A 15,436-nucleotide genomic window follows, 5' to 3' on the forward strand; every position below is an offset into this window, starting at 1 on the left:
AGTAGATTGTGAAATGCATTACAAATTTCATTTGTAATGATGTTTCTTAATGAGAACTCTTGCATTTTTTCAGAACTTTCCCAGAGATACAAACTTAACTTACCCGCCTTGCTCAGCTTCTCTTGGAGTGGCATCTGTCACACGCTGCACCCATCTAAATCAGTACTGCTTCGTTTCCTCCTCCTCAGATCTTGTCCAGTCCTGTACAGAGCCAACTGAACTCACTGGTGTGGGGGAAAAAAAAGACAAACAAGCGTTTCTCCCTCTGTAGATAGGATTTCTGTCAGTGCACCAAGCTGGACTGGCTCACCACGGGGTCAGGTACCAGGCTGGCCGGAGTGAGGACGTGGCAGAAGGAGAGTTTCTGCCTGCCGGGGAGGGTGGCAGAACCGCAGCATCTCTTGTTTTCTCACATCAAGTGAAACTGGTTGCACTGCAGTACGCCCTTGGTTCCTTTGTGTCAGTTCGGGTAAATGCCCATCTGGGAGTAGCAGCAACCACTCCACTTGCCAATGCACTTTTTGTCTTTCTCTGTCTTCAGAGACCTAAACTTTAGGGTTGATTCTGTAAGGATTTGCGAGGATAGCCATGTGTTCTCTACCACTGACATTTCGAGCTGCACCTTCAAATGGTACACAATTGATTTTTGGTGTTTATGCTTATTGAACTGAAAATACCCAACATAAGGGCAGTTGGTCAGCTGATCGGTCTCTCTTCATCACCCAGAAGATCTTCGGAGTGGTTCTTCTATCAAAAACAGATCGTGTGTCTAAATGAACAGGTTCTTTTCATACCATGTGTGTCCTTACAGCATGTTGCTACACATGCTGCTCTATTTCAAAAGAGCTCTGTCGTTCATGGGCTTGCAGCCATATGTTAGCGCTAGATTTTGGTGCTCACTCAGCTCTTGGAGTGTAGAGAGTGTTAAGATGTGGAGCTGAGATTACTCCCAATTTGAGCCTATAAAAAGTTGTGTGGTTTATTTGTTTAGTTTTTGTAGTTTTGTTGTTGTTTTGTTAAATGAACAAAGTAAATTTGTTTATATCTTGACTTGTTACATAATGTTCAAAGACTTTTGAGTGTTGGAAAGCTGGAGCTGTTCTCCTGGCACCCTTCAGTGGAGAGGAAAGGATGCTTTACAGCCAAGTATAGTATCACGTTTGAGCTCTGAGTTCAGCTCTTCCTTAAGCAGTAATCTGAATCTCAGTGTAACCTTAGTGTAGTGCCACGATACAGAGCTATTCTTTGAAGCGTGTTTAGAATATACTGGAGATACAATGATTTAGCTGTAGAATTAAGGTTATGCTTTTAAGCCTGTGTAAAATAGCTTCATTTGGGTATTAATATTTATAAAGTTTTAAAGAAACTATAAGATGAAAAAACTGCAACATACTTTCTGACAATAGACAGAAATCATCAAACCAGTTAACCAGTTTTTAAGCACATATCTTTTCTTTCTGAGTAACTGTTGGGTGTAACAAGAGGAGGAAGGAGAAAATGAAACAATTAATGCACCATATGTACAGAACAGAAAAAACAGTCTGTAGGTGTTATACTGAACAAGAATTTGCTTTAGCCCCCCCCCCCCTTTTTTTTTCTTTTTTTTTTTTTAGGTAGTGTACTTATTTGTATTGCATTTTGGAAGACTTGTACCCAATAATGGATGCTTACCATTTTATTGTTGTTTTGTTGTTGTTGTTTTTCATTAAGATAAAAAAAAAAAAATGTTAGGACTGTGTATCTTTTGGCAACCCTTCCTTTGTTGCAGAAAACATGTTTCTGCACAGTTTAGTCCTACATATATATAGGCGATGATTTGAAATTCATTAATTATCAAGCAACAAAATTACAGTCTATCTTAATTATTTGGGTTTGTGGGGGTTTTGATTTTTTTTTATATATATATATTATTTTTTTTCTAGGAGAAGGCAGCTTCCCCTTCAAATCTTGCTAGGACACCAGCTGCAGACGAGAATGAGCTTCCATATTTAATACATTCTATTAACTTCACACATACAAACACACGCTCGCTCACTCGCACACCCCAGTGTCACATTATAGGTGAACAGGCCCTAATTAAAAGCGCGCACCATCTGCTGGTGTGTGGCAGCAGGGTGGGACTCCATAACCATCCCGATTCCTGTGATTGAAATGTATTATTTATGAGCTCAAAGAGAAAACAAGGCCTCTTGGCTGGTGGATCCGGCATTAGGAGCTGGATAGCACCATCTAATGGCGTGGAGTGACGCTGGCTGGGGGTCCTGCATAGTCTTCCTCTCCCCTCCCCTGTCCCCTGTACCAGTATTTTCGCTTTTCAGCATAGTTGGGTGGGTTCATGATCCCGTTTCAGACAATTTTGTGTCTTGTGTTTCACTTTCATGAAAGATTGGGAACAGCTGTTGAAACACTATATACCATTTGTGGTGGTTGCAGCAGCCTTTCCTTCCAGAGCCACATGTGGGGTTTTACCTTCTGCAGTAAAACTGGTACCGATGTGATAGGGAAGTAGAACGTTATCAGGATAGCTGAGCAGGGTCAGCGTACTGCCATTTCTCCTTCCATCCTCCTAACAAGTGTGTAATAAAAGCATGTCCTGCTCAGTCTGAAAATTGCATTTTAATATTGAAATGGGCCCTGTTTTTTATTAAGCAATGCATTGCAGACTGCATAAAGGTTCTTATTGGCTTTGAAAGAAAGGGGAGAGTTTCAGAGATGACTACAGAGATCCTACTTATTACTGCTTATGAGTGGGGAAATGGATGAGGTGTTGGACTGAAAGGTGCAATATGCTTTGTCAGAAGAAATGGGTGACAGGAAGAGCCATTTTTGGTGTGGCTGGTCCATTAGTCTTCCAGTGGAAAGTCGGAACTCGTTCGTATGTATAATGTGTTTATTGTTAGCATTGAGACCAGTGACCTCTAGGATACTGGGAATAAAAATAGTCACGCTGACATACAGTCCTTTGGGAGCTGGTTGTGTTTTTTTTGTTTTGTTTTGTTTTGTTTTTATGTTCTTGAGCTTTATAGTATCCAGACTGGGAATCCAACAGTATGTTTACAGTAATAACAAGCAGAGCAGTAATGTTTACAGTAATAACAAGACTTGACTGATACGTGAAGTATGAAGTTTTCCTACAACTTTAAGTAAAATGACTTTTTTAATTTAAAAAAATCTGGTCAGTGTTTCAACTCAGGCAAGACAAGACCCTGAATAAAAATAAATATATACATTAAAAAAAAAAAAAGAGAGAGAAAAAAAACTAGGCAAGTGAAGTGTGCGTAGATGTATTTAAAATATATATATATATGTTTTAAAGAATATTGAAATGTCATAAACTGTGGCACATTTATGAACCTGTCTTTTTATTGTTTATGTTTAGAACATATGCCATCAGAAGGATAAGAGATGCTTTCAGAGAAAACAAGAATATAACGGATTCTGAAAAAATAGAAGAACTAGTGAATAAAGCAAAAGCAAACCTAGAGATTATTCATCGGCAGGTATGTTTGTTTTTCTTATTTTAGCCAAGAGTTGCATATTCATCAGTCTACTGGCTTATGCCATTACAGATGGAAAAATTAAATCCTTGCTCAAAATATCTCTGGATGAACAGTAGTTTTTATATGTCTCAGTTTGAGAAGATGGGAAACATTCATTTATCCATCATGGTTTTAACAGGGGATTTAGGGATGCTCGTTTTAGCAGCCTGAAAAGGCCTTGCTATCAAAAGTTCATATGATCTTCTGTTACCATTTCTGTTGTTTATTTTACTACCTCTGTCTGTCTCTTCACTCTGTTTCTCTGCACTGCCCTCATTTTCCCTTGAAGTTGTTTGCGCTACCTCATGTATATTAGATTTCCTTTCCCTGTTCCTTCTTCCTTCCATCATAGTTTTGGAAAAGCGGCAGTGACAACCACTGCAAATAGTCTTGTCTTCTGAGGTTGTATTTCTCCAGCTGCAGATACATTTCTAGAACGATAGCAGAACAAGAAAATCCTACAGTAAATTAATGAAATGCTGGCTAAATGTGTGTCCAAGCAGGGTGATAAGTTTTTCTTCAGAAAAAGTTGAGTCACTGATGTGATCTCTCTGATGTGGGCTCAGTAGCATTTGTAGCATCTCTGTTCCTTCTAGTGGGTACTATATTTAAATACAAACTACACTTCATGAAACTTTAGATGTTTTTTTTACTTCTTGTAAAAACACTCTATCTGCAGTGACCATTGGAAATTTAAACAAAGAAAGCTTCTAGTCCTGAACTCTCTATGGACACTTGTAATGTCTCAGCTGTGTCTCCATGCCAAGTCTGCACTTACTGATACTGGTCAGAGCTCAGTAGTATTTCTGTTAAATACCAAATGAATATTCTTTAAGCACCTGGTCCTCCAATGGCTGTTTTAACATGGTGCTTTTTACAACCAGCAGGTCACTTAGCTAGGTTCTTACTTCAACAAGAAGCTGGGCCCTCTGATTCAACAAGAAAGTATTAAAATTATGGTGTAAATTAAATTATTTCTTTAGAATTTCTTTTTTTCAGGACCAGGTGTTGTTTTGTGCTCCCATAGCTTTGTTATCTTTTTTTTTTTAAACGCAAACAGTTACTAATCTTGTATTTAAAAAATGTTTCTCAGGGAAGCAATTATGATTGGATTAACTCAGTGCAAGTGTATTTAAATGCCAAGGTTTTTTTTTCTGTTTGTTTGTTTCTCTTTTCTCATACCTGTATGTGATAAGTAGCATTTTTCAGCTCTTGTTATTGAAGTCTTTCTTGGAGAGGCAATTTATGCAGGTCTGTTATGCAGAGAAGTATTAGAGACTGGAGAAAATAATGAAGAAGAAAGGTGGTGGAAGACAAGAATGAATGGGGTCCAATTCTGCCACTTGCAGAAATCTGCATCAAAAAAAGTAACAATTTTTTGGTAAAATAAAATACTACAAAAAAATCTGTTCTGTATTGTAATATAGAAACAGTCATCATGTCAGAAAATTGACCTGTGATGGATGTGAGTAAAAATGTAAACATATCTTTGATAACTCAGAAAAGCATTAATGAGGCTATCATAATAACTATTTTGCTGTGAAATAGATGACTGAAGTGGTACTAAGGTATTTTAAACCATAAATAAATTTAAGTAGGACTTACTTGGTGCAACCTTTTTTAATAAGAAGCGCTTCTTCTTTCTGAAAAGAATTCAGTATCAAGGTATCAAAGCACTTGAAATAGGTAGGAAATATTGATACCTAACTGGGATGCTGAAATGATGACCCTGATTGATATTACGTTAGTGTTTGGGATACCCCAGCTTCATACAGGTAGCATTTGACTCTCAAAAGGTCAGTTTGCTGAATAAGTCTTCCTAAAATAAAAGCTTTAATTTTTTTTTTTTTTTTGAGAAAACATGATTCTTTTAATTCATCTAACCCATAATAGGTCCAGGACAGATTTTAAAATGAAACTTATCTCTTCTCAATGAGTCCTGTGAATACAGAGATTACCTTGTTATTGTAGACACTGAAAAAAGATACCAATTCTCTAAAACAAGAGTCTTGATGGGAGGACGCTTTCCCCTCTATGATGTGCATCATGTCTTGAATCTTTTGTTTCATTATCAGTTGAACAATTTTAATCTGCTGCTATTTTTTTCTTTTTCATTTTGCTACTTTATAGTAATGGTCAATTTTATAAATAAATCTTTTCGATTTAAGATTGGGAGAAGTCATGGAAAGCCACATTCCATTCAATAATGTCATACATAATTCTTGCTTTAAAATGTTTTATAAGTAGGCATTTATTTTTCAACCAGGAAGATATTCAGAAACAGAAAGGACTTGTAGGATTCTAGTTTCCTTTTATTCAAGTTCCACTTTTCTGAATATGATAATCTCCTTTTACACACATTCAAAACTCTAGAGTTTGGTACAAACATATTGCACACACGTTAAATATCTTACAAACTTTTGTAAAGCAAACAGAATTAAGTGCCTGTCTTTCTCTGTGTTTGTTCTTTGAAGGGTGTCTTTGTCACTAGGATATAACCAGGATAATGCAGAATAACCTGTTACTGCTAAAGCCACAAGGTTTTGATTGTTGTTGCTTTAACTCTCAACAATTAAGAGGTTTCTCCCACATGCAAAATACATCTGCTGAAGTAGGTTTTAAATTGGATCACATTTCAGTATCATTCAGTGTAAGTTTTTAGGAAATCAAACTCGAAAAGTAAGGAATATTAAAGAGATTCTGACACCACTTCCCTGTTGTAACACTGCTAAAAAAGTGCAATTTTCATGGATTTATTTCATATGTGTCACACTTAAAGAAGTTTTCCAAATTCAAAGCATAATCATGCTGCATGCAGTTTTGGAAAGGCATGCTTTGATTATGCATGTATTTGTGGGATTCAAAGTAATGATACAGTAGGCAGTGGAACATTTAACGAAAAAAGATCTGATAAAAGAAAATGAGTTTGCCAAGATATTGTTTTGAGACATGAGTTCCTGGAAGACTTCCCGATGCTTTGGTAACATGGATTTATTTTTGCTGAGTCATTCCCTCACCCACCACTACCTCCTAGAAAAGTTTTTCTAGTAAATGGAGAACTGTTCTTTGCAGAATTTCTATTCGGTGTCAGTGTCATCTCCAGTTCAGTTGTAAAGAAAGAGGTAAATACTGGAAAAATAACAGCCCTCTATCTTAAAAGTAAGCTTTTCCTTAGAACTATAATAAACCTTAGAGTCTAAATTTATATTAATGTGTTTGCAGTCAAATTTTATCATGCTCTGTAGGGAAAAAAATCATTCTTGCTCTTTGTTTAATTGAAAACACAAGTAATGAAGTCATCTGACATTATTAAGAGCTTATATTTAAAACTAACCAGCGTAATATTAAGTGTTTTTATTTTTAAAGGCAGAAGCATGGAAACAAACATGAGTTCTAGTGTCTATTTTTTGCTAAGTTTGGGGTTTATTATGATGTAGCACATCTTGGTGTTGCTGACTTTTTCATGGTGTGTCAATAGAAATTAAATAACATCCCACTTCACTGACAATTTATTGTTACTCTAAAATCAAATTTATATTCACTTTACATTCTAATTTATGGTTTAGTCATCAAAGTGACCATTGAAGTGTAAGGTTCATAAATAAGTATTTGAATCAGCCTAGTGGGAAATGTGAAATGGTGACAGATTACTGTCATTTTGTTCATGTCAGTCACTGTACAATTTGTTTGAATGTTATAAAAGTAGCTTTATAAAGCTGAAAAGCATAGAGGAACATTCATCTTCAACTTAGTCCTCCTCTGCTTGTTAATGGTTTTGATTTAAAAATAGGATGGCTAAAGAAAGGAACGATTCTGATTCTTTTCTCGACACAGTTTCTGAAGATTTTGTGTCTGTCTGTGTGTGTTCACTGGGTAAACAGCACAATTTATAGCATCTTCCCTTTCAAGAAGGGCACTGAGAAATGCATTGTCACACGGTAGTTTGAAGTAAAAAGTTTTGAAAAGTTTTCAGGAGAATTCTTTGAGGTCCTTAAGAAAGAAGATGATCACAACAGCCAGTTCTGGCCATGCAGTATGATGTTGTTTGTGAATTTCCATCGCTATATGAGTGGTAAGAGAATTAGCCCTGAAATGTTACTGCTGTTGTTGAGATTCAAGGTCTATATAAGCCACTATGAAGATATGGTAATACTGTGTGTTTTAAAGTATTTGTTAGTTTTCTCTGTGGCGTACTGTATCTCAAGTTGGTTTGAAAATATAAAAGGGAAATCCTAAAGCTGTATTAGACCTGTGTGCTCTGATTAAATGTCTTTTTTAATATATAGGGCATTTCGTTCTTCTGCCTTCCTCCACAATACTTTTTCCTCAGTTCAGATTGCAGATGGAAGCCACTGGTCATCTTGTCTAGCTAAGAAGGGTTATGCTGGACTCCCTGCCAGCTCTGAAGGCTTGCATATCAATTGTACCATTTTTGAGATCACATAGCTGCAGAGTACTCTTCAGTATAACGTATTTGTCGTTCCACAGCCTTTGTCCCTTTAACTAATCCAGACCAATGTGAATCATGCTTTACACAAATCTTCAGCAGGGAGACAAGATGTTGCGAAGCATTAGACGGTCAAGACATGAAGATCTGCTTCCTTTGTATCTGGCTGGTCATAGGCGTGTTCTAAAAGCAGAGATGGACGAAATTCATCATAAACTTGCGTTGTTCTCCTTCAGGCTTACCTTCTCTTTGCGGTTCCCTTCAGATACGAAAAAGAGTGAAGGAATGTGGTTTTGAAGTATAAAAACTATTAAAAAGGCACTGATAACAATAAATATTGAGCACTTGCAGCATTTTTCATGTTTGCAGCATGTTGTAAGTATGTTATTATGCTTGCAGTCTCCTCTTATTAACAGAACTTTTAATATTGTTTTAATGAAATGCTTCATGACTATGCCTTGGTAAAAGACTGTATCACAATTAGTATGAGATTTTTGGTCTCATATTTTCGTGCTTCTCTATATTTTCCACCTCTAGTAAATATGATTAGTATGGATTTGTTTTGAAATTTGTTTGAAATAAGGACAGTTGAACAGTTCTTTTGAAAAATGCTTTTAAACAAGCCATGTTGCCAGTGCAGGCGTGCATAGCCAAGTACTGCATCTTCTTGAGCCATTTATTGGCATTATCTCATTTTAGTAATATCATAGATTAACGTAACTATTGAATGGAAGTGGAAATTATACTGAGAATGTACTAATACAGCACTTAATATAAACTAGTAATAATACAGCCACAGCATAAGCGATCATATTTCAGTTGATCAAAATAGTTTTATCAGGACAAATAATTTCTATTATGGTTACGGTAAGAACAGATAGAAGTACTTTGTTTACTGCGTCTGCTTTGATTTTTATTGCTCATGCCTTCTAGCTTTATCAGCAAACACTCCCATTGTTTTTAAAAGTTCAGTTCTAGTAATCCTGTGATTGATTTTCAGGAATAGCAGGTAAAGTGCTTAATTACCATAGTGTATGTATTTCTGGATTGAAAGCACACCATTAGGCATGCAGGAGACCGGTACTAATTTGCACAGCTGGGACACTGGGAAGTTCTTTGAGATAGTCAATTCCAACTTTTATGAAATAATTATGTGTACCTGAAGATGCCTGTGTCCAATGCAGCACAGCACTGTAGGCTGGATAACCATATCAGAAGGTTCTTATTCTTAGAGGGTTCTTCTCCTTAGAAGCAGAAAATTCTTAGTAGGAGTTCTAATGGCAAGCTACAAATCATTTCCAACTTTATTTTCTGTATACGTAAGAAAGTTTTGAAATACTTTATAACATTTGTTTACGTTAGCAGCAGTTTAGAGGTAAAGATGAAGGAATAGCTGGAAAAGCTCTTTGAACCCCGTGAGTACAGTGTGTGGCACCCACATTGCTGTTCACCAATGTGTACAATGTTGGCAACTCACTTACGTTTTCCTCCTGCTGGCTTCCTGTTATGTTGGAGCTCTAAGATGGTTTCCTTATAACAAGTTTGTCACTGGAAGGGGTTTTAAAATCAGATTCATTTACAGTTTTTCTTTAAAAGTTCCTTGAAATATATATTTCGTCTTAATTTTCAGATTCTCAATGGCAAATACCTATTTTTGTACTAAAGTTTATTGACTCTCAGTTCCTACCTAAGCACTGTTTCCTTGGAAGTGTCATATTTATAGCTGTTACAGTTGTACACCTATACTTTCAAACCAGGATAAAGCCAAAATTACACAGAGAGAGCTATTCCTACCTCTCAAGAATTTACTCTGTTAAAGCAAGGGTAGAAGCAGGGAAGAATTTTTAAATGCCTCACTTGCAGAAGAAGAGCAGGAGGTGAACAGCATGAAAAAACAATGGCCCACGATCCTATCAAAACAGTTTGATCAAATAACTGTATAGAATTAGTTTTTGGAGGTGATCAAGCATCCATACACTTGTAAAAACTGGCAGTGCCACCTAGAATTTAGCTACAATGAAAATGTTTGGAATGAAACTTTTTTCACTTTTCTTGCATCTCCTAGTCTGTTGTAATGCCAGTAGTCAGTTTTTAATTGATTCGGCAGAGGAGTTCTCACTTGGTTGGCTCCCTGTGTGCATTTTCTAAAATTATGCTGGAATTTTGTTGGCGAAGCCAAATACTGAATTTGAATTAGCTAATTTGGAGGAGAGGCGGCATTAGGGGGGTTGTTCTCTGGGCTGGGTTTGGTTTTGATTTCAAAGTTCTTGAAGTGGTGATTTTTTAACACTTCCCTCCCAGTCATTTAGATCCTATTTGATTTATCCAAGTTTCACTTACTCTCTAGATGATCTAAGAACATAACTCAAGAAATATAAGTTTATATATTTCTTTAATAACTGTAACCTACATAGAAGGACATGCTTTGAAGAAAAACAGAAATCGTTAACATACGCTAAGTTTCAGTGCTCTTTACTTGGAAAGAGATGTAGATGCAAGTGAGGGAGATTTAGAGATGGATGAAAGAGTATAATGAGGGTGAAATTAAAATTGAAGCATAAAATTCGGAGCTACACTACTTTTGTATTCCAGTATGAGAGTAAATACATCTTATGTCCAGTAATTATACATACAGGTTTTTTTTGGGGGGGGAGCAATGCGAGAAGGAACAAGAAGAAAACTGAAACAGGAGTCACTTGAAAAAGGGTTGGTAAATTTGAACTGAAGCACGGGTGAATCAGCACTTGTCCCTTCACAGGACGTGGTGGTAGTGAGATCTCCTTCAGCTGACCTTTCCAAGTAGCTTTTTCATCTTGGCGTGGGGGATAGTGATGGAGATGAGCAGTACTGTAACAGATGCCACAAGCCCAGAGCTGTCATACCAGCTTAATTTCTAGCAACTGAACGTGCAGGAAGTACAGCAGACATCTCACCATCTTCAGGTGGAGTTGCTCTCCAGGTTACACCTGTGTGAGTCTCCAGAGCAGTGTTACTCTCCAGGCTTTCATTTAACTCTCCTGATGGAGAACAAGACAGCATTTTCACAAATGATTTGCTGTTGTTTGTCCCACTGACTAAATTGCAAGTGTCAGCTTCTGCCTGCAATATTAAATATCGAAGTAGGTCCTGCATTGAAAGTAACCTTTAGGCTGCAGGCGGGGGCAGTTGGGAGTTAGCCTGAAGCTCTAAGAGTCTCCCTGCTCTGAAAGATGTAACAGGAATGCTTGCCATACAACACAGCATTTGACATACACAACAACCTTTTTTAAAAAAAGGAAAAAAAAAAAGTAAAGGAAGAAGAAAAAAAAAAAAAAAAGACCTGAGTGTTAACAGCTGCTTGTATGACAGATAAAGTATTTTAAAGAGCTTCTATTATTTCCGTTATATTTAGTTGCTAATCCAGAGAGGTTGGGGCCTTATCATAAATAATAAGTAGTTATATAAGGCATCCAGAGCTCTGAGCATCTGGTGTTACACATAGAGGAGGGCTGTCTGAAGGACAGGAGGAGGACTGGCTTTCTATAGTGAGCAATTTGGCTTGGCAGTGTGTCGCATCTGATCAGATCAGTGCTAGGTGTAAGCTTCCCCATGGAAAAGAGCAAGCTGCTCCGGCCTGGCTGGTTGGAGCTCCTTGAAAGAGGCAGCAGCACCAACTGAGCCAGCATGTGCGGAAGAAAGACTCAGACACATGGAGAAAAAATCTTGTTTTCAGGGAAATGCGTTCATCTACTACTCGTCCCTTCACACTTTCTGTTTTCCCGTGTTCAAGTCTTAAGGCTCCTGTCTGGTACGTAAATGAATACAGCTCACAAGGATGGCTGTTGCTACAAAACTTCACGTAGGCCTCTTCCAAACAAGGCAAATAATAGCAAATACACGTGTGTCTTAATATAAATACAAAACGTTGCCAAGAGGGAAGGTAGAAATGAGTGCCACCCATTTGAGCCTCCCAAACTCAGGTGACTTCTGCCATGTTTGTAATGTGACTGTGGTGTTGTTGGGTCTGCCATTCTGAATGCACTGGTGCCAGCCCCGGGAGCTGTGAAGATGACTTTATAGCATTGAAAACAGTGGCCACAAAACGGAGTACAGGAAGTTCCACACCAACATGCGGAATTTCTTCACAGTGAGGGTGATGGAGCACTGGCACAGGCTGCCCAGGGAGGTTGTGGAGTCTCCTTCTCTGGAGATACTGAAGGCCTGTCTGGATGCCTACCTGGGCAGCCTGCTCTAGGGAACCTGCTTTGGCAGGGGGGTTGCACCCGATGATCTCTCGAGGTCCCTTCCAACCCCTTCAATTCTGTGATTCTGTAAAAATACACTCAGCTCAGAGCAACTAACTTTCACTGTCTTGCTGCGTGGTTTCCTGGAGGTGCCAGTCAGCTGCAGAGAATATCTGTGGAAGATCTCTTTTTTACTGAATAGGTAAGACATGTGTGGCTGTATTTGGTGTGGTATTTATGAAACATACTATCTTGTAAATGCCTTGCATGTGTACTGTAACTTACATTCATTTCAGATGATAGATCTTTCTGCTGATCTGTGGTGGTATAATGGGGGTAAACCAGTTTTAAGTAGAGCTAGACCCCGAGGAAATTAAAGGGATTGCTGTTTTGAGGACTTCCAGGGAAGAAAGGAAAAAAAGAAAAAAAAAAAGAGAGAGAGAGAGAACATTGCTTTTATTACAGCAGTGATCTTAATTTTATTCTCCCACAGGTTTTGTTGCTTATTAATTTGTTCTTTTATTTCTCATTCCTTGCTGAGAAAACTTTTCATCCCAGTTTTGTACTGCTTATTGAAGAGGCAGGGCCAGGCTCAATGGCATCAGAACTAAGCAAGTACAGGACAGGTTTTGTCAGCTTTGGTGCCTCAGATCCCCAGGACTGTGTTCTGCTGCCCTTGAGCTTCAGTCTGCAATTTAGGATGGTATTGACCTACAAGTCACTTGATCTTGTAAATGTGGGCACAATGTTGGGTTTTTATGTTTTCGTAATGACATTTTCTCCCAACATGCTCAGTCATCAGTCTCTCAGCATATTAGAATTACAGGTTTTCTCTTTATAGCTTTTCAAGGGAAGAAGCAGCATTTTAGTTTCTATTTAAGCTACTTTCATTCTTTCCTGACTTCTCAGATGGACACAAGTCCCCCCACAGCAAGTTGAAAATACAATATGTAAAATCTTCCCCTGCCACCTTAAATTGGATACCTTATTTTGCTTCTTCCGTAGATAATTTGTTCAGTCTAAACAGTTTCTTATCTTCGTTCTCAGCATAATGCCAGGCTTTAAAAAAAAACTCTGTTTGTCCTGTTTGCTCCACAAACCCACGTTCAGTCGTCCTTTATGCCGACCCATTTTGTTATCGTCATGCCTCTGTTGCTTTTGTCCCTGAAGCTGCTCTGTTGTCCTAGTAGCTAAGCTGACAGTTGTTTCTGTATTTTAAAATTGCTTGTCAAAATGAAACCGGTTTATAAATCCTACCAATGTTATTTGTAATTGAATGTAAATCTGGGGGAAAAAAAAAGTTAATATTTAAAATAATAATAATCAGCAGTTGTCCTTTGTGTCTGCTGTGTCTTCACATACCAGTGATCCTGTATGGGGTCTGTTGAATACCCCTGTGTTTTAGTTCAGCACCCAACATGGGGTCTGTCACAAGTACTATTTGACTGAATTTTGCAGCCACGTAGGTCCAGAGTGATCTCACTTTATTTTGGCAATAAACATAAACACGTGTGGCCTTCACACAAAGCTCTTTCAAATAAAAAAGCTTTATCATGGATGTGTTTCAATTTTACATTTTGTGCATTAATTCAGATCCTGTCTAATGCCTTTGTAGCTGCTTATATTTGAAGGGAACATGTCTGATCCATGAAGTTGTGATGGAGGTCGAACTTTCGGGAGGGAAGTGGCCAGACTTTGGTATCAGTATGTCTGGTCAAGCCCTTGGAAGTTTAAGTGAAGTCTATTTTCTAGACAAGAGTGTAGTGAGGAGTTTAATTACTGTTTACGCAGTCTCCTTGGTACTGGTGCATTGCTGCTGTCTTTAGCTCTGCTTTCTGAGGTGAGCATGTTTGGTGTTGGAGGTCTTTTTTGGTGTTTTATTTTTTCTCTTGTCATTAAAAGCTATAGCTGCAGTGCCCTTCACTGTGGTGGCAGGCATTATGCCAGTACATTCATTCTGTAAGCAAATAAAAAGAATAAAGGAAAAAAAAAAAAGAAAAAAAAAAAAAAAGAAGCCAAATTCTTCCAGGCACGTTTAAATTACAAACTGACTGATTCCTGTTATTTTTTTTCCTTTCTGGGGTATGGCAGGTATATGCTTCCCCCCTCTAAAGTATGTACTACCCGAACATCTGTTTGCTCTGCAGAAATCAAAGCATTGCTAAGTAGAGTTTCAAGTTCACCATTATAGTTTGGTCACCTCTACGATGTACATAAATATATACTTTAAACTGGGATCTGATGTTTATCCTGTAAGCAAGGTCTTGTCCCTCAGCAGGGCAGTTATGAATATTGCAGTGTAGTGGCTAAATTATACGTTCATAGCCTTTCTTTCTTTTTCATGAGTATAATTCACTTGCTGAGCAGTTCCTTCAGTAATTTTTAACCATATTTTCATCAGTGCATGATTAATGAGAGCATTATGTGACCTAATCACTTAGCCTTTCATATTAATACGTATCTTGCTTGTATTTCTGGTGGTGTTATTTTGTTGTTGACCCGATGCGTTGGTTATGTGTTCAAATGATCTTAATTTTAATTGAAAGTACTTTTTGTCTCACAGCAGTCTAATTTCTGTGCACATTTGTCAGTAGTGAATACTTGCTGAGGGTGATTACTCTCTAACAGCCTGAGCCAGTATACCTCTGGGAGGTTAATCAATCTTGTGCTTTTTAATTGACATCAATAATGTGTTTACATTTATCAATATTTCTTAATTGTCAAGTTATAACAGTGGAACTTCAATAATAAATCATGCCAGTGGTTAACTTCATACATTAGTTTTTTTTAAGAGTCTCCTTAAGCAGTTTGACATGTTGTAAATTGCTTTTAAATGATTTGTATGTATTCTCAAGGGGGAAGAAGAGAAAAAATGGATATGCAAAGTCACATGCTGTAAAGTAATACTGAAAAACTAACCCATTAAAATGTCAGAAAAATACCTTTACCACATACATGTTATGCTTTATGGGTTTGGGGAAAAAAAAAGAGTCTTTTCAAACAGCTTTTACTATTGTTAACATTTTTGTGAGTGTGGCAATACTTGCACATTTGTCTTGCAAGGGGCTTGTCAGGGCTGGGACTGTTTCTCTATTCCCAGCTGCACAAGCAAGGCAAAGGACAGGGAGAATCACTGGTGCTACCCCTGCTCTACAGAAGGAGCAGCAAGCTCTTGGAGATCAAGACACCTGCTTTTAGCTATGCATTTCACCACATGCTTGCCCTTA

General features: G+C 37.7%; 1 protein-coding gene across 1 annotated transcript in view; it reads left to right on the forward strand.

Annotated features, from left to right (window-relative positions):
• Positions 1-15,436, forward strand: part of LYRM4 (LYR motif containing 4) — a 91,046-nt gene that overhangs the window by 21,507 nt on the left and 54,103 nt on the right. Inside the window, exon 2 of the mRNA XM_068670810.1 lies at positions 3,380-3,500. Within this exon, the coding sequence (XP_068526911.1) occupies positions 3,380-3,500 (121 nt within the window). The remainder of the gene's footprint in view (positions 1-3,379; positions 3,501-15,436) is intronic.

Source organism: Anas acuta, chromosome 2 (genome assembly GCF_963932015.1).
Source record: "Anas acuta chromosome 2, bAnaAcu1.1, whole genome shotgun sequence".
Lineage (NCBI taxonomy): Eukaryota > Metazoa > Chordata > Aves > Anseriformes > Anatidae > Anas > Anas acuta.